The sequence below is a fragment of the Cryptotermes secundus genome, unplaced genomic scaffold (genome assembly GCF_002891405.2).
Source record: "Cryptotermes secundus unplaced genomic scaffold, Csec_1.0 scaffold630, whole genome shotgun sequence".
In the NCBI taxonomy this organism is placed as follows: Eukaryota; Metazoa; Arthropoda; class Insecta; order Blattodea; family Kalotermitidae; genus Cryptotermes; species Cryptotermes secundus.
Window position 1 is genome coordinate 129875 of NW_019720573.1, and position 7114 is coordinate 136988.

At 35.1% G+C, this 7114-nt stretch overlaps 1 protein-coding gene across 2 annotated transcripts in view; it reads right to left on the bottom strand.

Moving 5' to 3' along the window:
* Positions 1-270: 270 nt before the first annotated feature.
* The window catches only part of LOC111869289 (carbohydrate sulfotransferase 5), a 127783-nt gene continuing 120939 nt past the window's right edge, over positions 271-7114 (bottom strand). For both annotated transcript variants that reach the window (XM_023860698.2, XM_023860690.2), the window contains exon 9: positions 271-6435. In XM_023860698.2, the coding sequence (XP_023716466.1) occupies positions 6117-6435 (319 nt within the window). In that variant the 3' untranslated portion in view covers positions 271-6116. The remainder of the gene's footprint in view (positions 6436-7114) is intronic.

Here is a 7114-nt window from a genome sequence, read left to right on the forward strand (position 1 = left end):
TGTTCCATCCAGTACTTCCAAGGTGACAAATCTCACACTCATTTTCTGCATGCACGTGTAAATTTCCTTGAAGCTTGAATTCACAGTTCAATACTTGCAACATCTAGTTCATTTAAGTAGTGGAAAGTATGAAATAATCTGCATCACACAATACCTTATCATAACATCCAGAATATGCAGTATTACAGTAATTTTCAGCACTCTGTATATGAACATAATATGTAATACAGCTTCTCTTTTTACTTTTACAGCACCATTTTGCATTTCAGCCTTTTTGAACGCCCCAACATATGATATGCATGTTGGTAAACCATACTGATATGTTGCATCCAGATCACATCATATTGATTAATCAACTGTATAGACTGCTGAAGGTGACAAGATGTATTCCAAGTGTTCTTTTGCCTCTCTTAGTGACATATAAACAAACCTAAATTTATGTTATTGCAGCACACAACATTCATGTAAGAATTAAATATGCTTACTCATTACTTTTCGGGAATAACATGGCTATCAAACTAGGGGAATGCAGGCTGCATGTGGCCTGTCATATCATTTTGTGTAGCCTGCAAGAATAACCTTCCATTCCCCAAAACATACAGCAGTGCTTCCCTTCACTTGAGACAACCTGCATATTTAAGAGAACTGTCTCAGCTGTGATATAAAATTTTGATATAATTATTTACTAACAGATAATCTCTTTCCTGCTTGCTTTGACTTGCTATTATGAAGATAAATGTAGAGATATCTACTATTCCAAAAAAAAAAAGATTCTCTCTGCTTTGCCAAAAGCAAATTTTTTAGGCATACGAAAGCCTAGAGTTTTCAAGATATAAACAAGAAAGAATTTCTCACACCCAATTCAGAAGTTCATTTTTCAGTCTCAAACTCTGATAACTTTCTCACAATTGCTGCTGCTCTGCTTTCCAGTGTATGCTATCAGAAGGAATGGGTATGGCATTTGCCTAAATAAAATATGAGTTCTTTCCCCCACTTTTTTATGAGTTACAAAGTGTCATGAATTTTAATGCTAAATTTATGTAAGAGATTTTAGTGCGACCTCTCGGTGGATTGAAGTTGGATAGCCCTGTTATAGAACTTACAGGATGACATAAATGTGTGTAATTAAAGAATAGATGCAGAAATAGAGTGAAGTAATCAGGACCTATCATTGTGCAGCTTGACAGAGAAGTGGAATGCCATTTACTCAAGAGCAAATGTTTGTAGCTCAGTCTGCCATAAATCTGATGTTTTTATTTTTGTGTGAAAACATTGTTATAGTGCTCTAGTCTGTGTGAATTTTGAAGAATCAGTATTTAGGATTAAATTACTTATACTGATGGCAGTATTTGTTAATACTTTCAAAATGGAGCCTATCTAAACAGTGCATCATTACCCAGAAATCTAGATCTCAAAAATGTGCTGTGAAATCTTGAAGACTTCCATTAACTTGCAATTTGTATCCCAGAACATAAGTATCATTAAAGCATAAGAGAATGTAGTTAAATCTTCACAAGTGCCACTGGTTGTCTGTCTCTAATACTGGCACTGTGGGGAAGGATATAGATCAATCATAGATAAGCATACACCATACAAATATGTGTTGAAATAACCAATGAAGCACAAACAAAGCAATAAGGAAATCATCCCTTCCACATTTTCATCTCTTTATTTATGGTAATCACAGTGTCTTGTAAATTCTAAGATTATAGCAAGCTTCAACAGAAGAAAGATGCCTATTGGATGGTTTGAATAGAGATTTGGCATGTAGTGAAAAAGAAACTGGATGTTTCTTCCATATAATTAAAAAATGAAGCGTGCAAGCTGTGTATCTCCACTGGTTATTTTCAGAACTAACCAAGAATATGCGTGTGTCCACTTAGTATGTCTGCAGAGCCAACCATATGTATACTTAGTGCAAGTATCTTTCAGTTTTCTTTACATCAGTGCAAAATTTACTCATGTTCTCTGAACATTTTAATTTATGTGTCTGTTCAAAGAATATGAATTTAAGAATATTTAACCTTTCCTCCGGACAAAATCAAGAGGATAACAAGAAAAAATACTAATACCTGAAATATGGATAAAAAATATATGTTTCTACAAATGTAACTGCTAACAGTATTAAGGCTTCAGTATAGTGTTTCACAAACCTGATATGTGTTCACCAGAATAATGTTTACAACATATTTGAAAATTGCATGAGTTGAGTGTTCCATTTATTACTTGCAGCTAGTTGTATTCCTATTTTTGTTTTAAAAATGTGTTGGATCACTGAAGAGCACTGTGTAGTTCAGTAGAAGTTCATTCACATGTAGGAGGAATGTACTGCCTCCACCTTCAGAGTTGAAGAATGAGACAAGCAAGAAACCAACTTGGCTTACTTTTCAACCCTGAGATGGAGGCAATGTCTTTCCCCAAAATGTGAGTGGACTTCACCAAACTACACAGTGTTATAAACCAGAAGATCGTGGTCTCATCACTGTGAGAGCTTCAATCCAGTGGCTGAGTAACTGACTGCTCTGATACATAAGAAACATGGATGACAATGGATTAGTTTTGACTGGGGCATGTGTCATGAGAGAAAATAACTTGTTACAAAGTAAGGGCCTGAAGTACTTTTTGGGTTATTTAATGATGCCCTCAGTTTCTAGGCTACACAGCATCAGATGGTAGAATGGCTGATGAATTTAAACGGATTTGAAAGGAAGTGTTTATGGTGTAATCATGGCAGTATCCCAACATTTGCCTGGGAGGACCAAGGAGAATTATGAAAATTCTCAGTCAGGATAGCCAGTGTTCTGGCTGAGATTTGAACTGTGAACATCTCAAATACATGTGTTACCTGTAGACCAACCTGTTCAGTAAGATTCTGAAATACAGTTAAGTAACAGACTGTGTGTAGGGAGAAATAGTAGTCTCCCACAAAAAGTTGGCAACTTAAGAGAATAAAAGTAACCATGATATTGTTTTATGTTTCTTATAAATGTAAATGTTGTATCTTTATACACAATAAAGATCACTGAAATAGAAGGCTGGATTATCATAGACTACTGTTTATAGTACTAAAATTGTGGTAAAGCTGCTTTCATTTTTGCCTAGAGGGTTGAAAGGGTGTTTGGAAGACAAATCTATTAAAATTCATCATGAACATTTCAATGTTGTACCGTAATACAAATAATGTTTTATAGTACCCCTCTTATTTCTGTCAAGCTGCACACTGAATGCTTACATGCCACTCAATTACTCTATTTCTATTACAGCTTAATGTTTCCCTAATATACTTTTCATATTTATGTTACTGATTAGAATAAGCAAGACAAAAATTCTGAACACAGGCCAGGGAAAGAATGAACATGGGTAGTGGGGATTCAGGCCAGATCCCCCTCCCTACCTGCACTGCACACATTACTCCATCATACAGTTCAGTTTCATGTACCTGCCTTAAAAGGAGGGAGCTGTTTACTTCACTATCAATCATTAACTTTAATAAATAGAATAACTGCTGTACTAAATATTGTACTAAACTTATTTAAAAAAAAGTAAACGATACATCAGTGTAAATTCATAACAAACCAGGCCAGAATACAAGTGACAATCCATAGGAGTGGGGAAAGGACATAGAGGGGAGGCAGTTGCTAGGCTGACAGGTGGGGGAGAATCTGTGTTCATTCTTTCCTTGACCTGAGAGCAATTGTGTCCCATTTATTTCTCACAACACTGATGTCCTGCATATTATGCAACTAGCATAATTATGCATATAATTATAGTCACCTTTGGATTATTCAAATTACAAAGATACAAATCATATGAAATATCTGTGAATGAATACAGTGATACTGAGTATTCACACTTCATTAGGCACTAAAGATAATATGAGTATTTACTTATGTACACCATTAGACCTATCATTTTTCAATATTTCAGTCACTTTATATGCTGCTAAATTTATCACATATAAATTGCTTAGATGGTAGAAAAGTGATATTGGAAAGGATATGTCACAGACTCTATGTAGCCTCTGCAAAAGGAATGTCATGATAGCTACAAGAGATGCAGGTGGGATTATGAGAGAGCATGTAAAGCACATATCACAAGTTTCTAAATTCAACTATGAGTATTTTAAAAAGTTTAATAGTTCAAATGTTGTGCTATTTTCCCCATGTATAGATAATCTACTCAATGACAACTGGGAACTGGTTGTAATTTTAGAACTGAGCATCACAGCTACATTAACTTTTGGGTGCACAAGGCTAGTATCCACTAATAAAGAATAGTGCATGCTTACAGCAGAAGGATGAAATTTTTGGTTTTAACTACTGAGTTATGAATTTATGCTAGCTGCCTTTATTTATATATTTCTTTAGATTGCAGTTCTCTTAAATGAAGTGCTACGTGTAGATCCACCATTTTATTATTTGGTAAAATTTGCAAGTAACTGTCCTTAAACTGTCAATCATATATGCATGAGACATCTCCTTTAGTTATTGTAACAGTCTGATGTGCTGCTTGGATTCCGTTCTCTTCTGAATAATTTAACACAGGAAATAATATTTTATTCAAAATGCTAGAACCAAACTTTGAAATTAATTTAAATTTAAGCAACTTATAAAATACAGAAAATACTGTTGCTCCAAGCCAATGACAACTGTCATTAGAATTTTAACATGTACTTCCTGAAATCTTTTCATTTCATTATGCCATACATTCATGGATCAGATCCCAGCATGTTCAAATTATTGGCTTCATTTAAGAAGAACCCTTTTAATTTGTTTGTAATTTATTTGGGGACACAATTAATGAAATGTATTCTAATATACCAAAATGGTGGACTGAAAGAAAAGAAGCAATGAAGTACAATATTTGTTTTTTTGTAATCAATATTTAGCTAATGCACATATTTACTGAGGACAGATTAAAGCAAACATAAAGATGATTCAGAATTTACAATTCCCAAAACACGTCGTACAACACACACGAACAGTTGCATTTGGTCTGGAAGTCAATGTGTCAGATTGATTAAAAATATCTGTAATTGTCTTCAAGATATGACAAAAATCTTGAGGGAGGAGAAACCGGAATTTCCAAACCTCTGTAACCTATTGTGAAGTTAGTTACAACTCAGAAAGTCCTCTTTATAACACTGTAGAGTTGAATGGAAACCCTGGCATAAACCCTGTGAAAGATGCTTATCAAGTAATAAAAATATGAACAAATAACAACCAGCAGACATAACAAATGATGCTCACGCACAATGGAACCATTTTTATCAGAAATAATACAACCAATCAACACACTACCTGACTCTACTCTGAGCAATATTAATATAAATAAAGTATTAACCAATGAGTAAAACTGTAAAAAAGATTGTTGTACCATGGATTTATGTTAAAATGGAACAATGTTTGTTTGAAACATACATATTGAGACAATGTCATATGACCTCAATATTTATCACCACATATATATACCTCTGAATTCCATACTGATAGGCACATATTACGCATGATAAAATCATGCTAATGTTTTTGTTTTACTTCATTTTTACTCACAAGTTAACATAACTATGAAAATCACAATTTACTTTCATAAAACCATGCACTTTCTAACATCAATAAGCTTCTTCAAAATTTGGATAGAAATATGTTTTTCATACATATTTTGAAGAAGATCCTGATGCCAAAAATGATTATGGCACACAGCAATAATATCAGTTTAAACCAGTCAGACTGACAACATTGCAAAATATGATATCTGCATTCTGATCAGAGTGACAACATTACAAAGTGAGATGTCTGTATAAACCCTTGTCTTGTGGTAAGGGCCATGTAGTTGCACTTATTTAGTTCTTTGTGTCATGTTAATGGTAACAGTATGAATCATATGATGACAGATGTTTGATGAAGATATGCAGGTACTTCTAAACTATCGTTATTCTTCTTTACATCATAATTCATCAAAACAGTTTTACTTCCTTATTAAAGGACTTCTTGCGTAGTTAATAAAACTTAACATCACTGTCACTTTGCTGTGAAGAGAATTATGCACTTCATATGCGACATTCTATACCGCTGGCAATTTCCTTTACCACAATTGTCAAGCAGACATATACCAGACTATGACAGTGAAAATTCTGCGAGTGGATTGAAGTCTTTTTGATGCGAGCTATTGGCAGCTCGTCGGTAGCCCCAGTAGTGCATTGCTGGGGCACAGGCCCTCTGTATAGCTTTTACTTCTGAATATGTAAGGTCTTGGCGCCAATGGAAAGGAGCAGATTTGGAGTTACGGTAAGTACTTGACACACCACCCACATTCACTTTCGTATGTGTGTCTAGGAAAAGCTGAATGTTAGGATGGAAGTCCAGTCCAAAAAATTGGAAAAGGTCTTGAACACCTTTGTGTGGATCCACAGAGAGATCTTCATATCGTACAGCCCTGTAAAAAGCAATGAACTTAACTGAAGGAATCCTACTGGTTGTCTGAAAATTATAGAGTTAGGGAATTTAAGTTTTCAGTCAGTAGCCACAAAGTGGTATTTGTTTTGAAAAACCATGTTTCTCAAATACCAGTGTCATGATGTTCTATCATCTGCCAGTGACAAAGACCTCACTTTTAATAATAGAAATTACAGCATTTTACAGACATCTGTAGGACACTCTTAGGATTCCTGTAACCAAAAATACGAGGGTTGTACTGAAAGTCATGAGCAACAATTTTTTTTTAAAGTAACATGCTTTATTATTGACAAACCAAATACACCACCTCAATCTACACACCTTTCTTTATTTTTCCACATAATTGTCACTTCTTTGTACACATTTCTCCCAGTGTTCTGGGAGTTTGAAAATCCCCCTTCTGTAAAATTCTGTTCCAGCCATCCAAAGACACTGGCGCACTGCTTTCAGAATTGCCTCCCTTGTCTCAAAACGTTGTCCAAGCAGCTGATCCTTCACAAATCCGAAAAGATGGTAGTCAGAGGGTGCCAGATCAGGGTTATAGGAGGGGTGTGGAAGAACTTCCCACCCCATCTTTGCAATTGCTTCCAATGTGAGGTGAGTGGCATGGGGGCGAGCATTGTCATGCAGGATGATGATGTTTCGTCCCGGACGTTTAT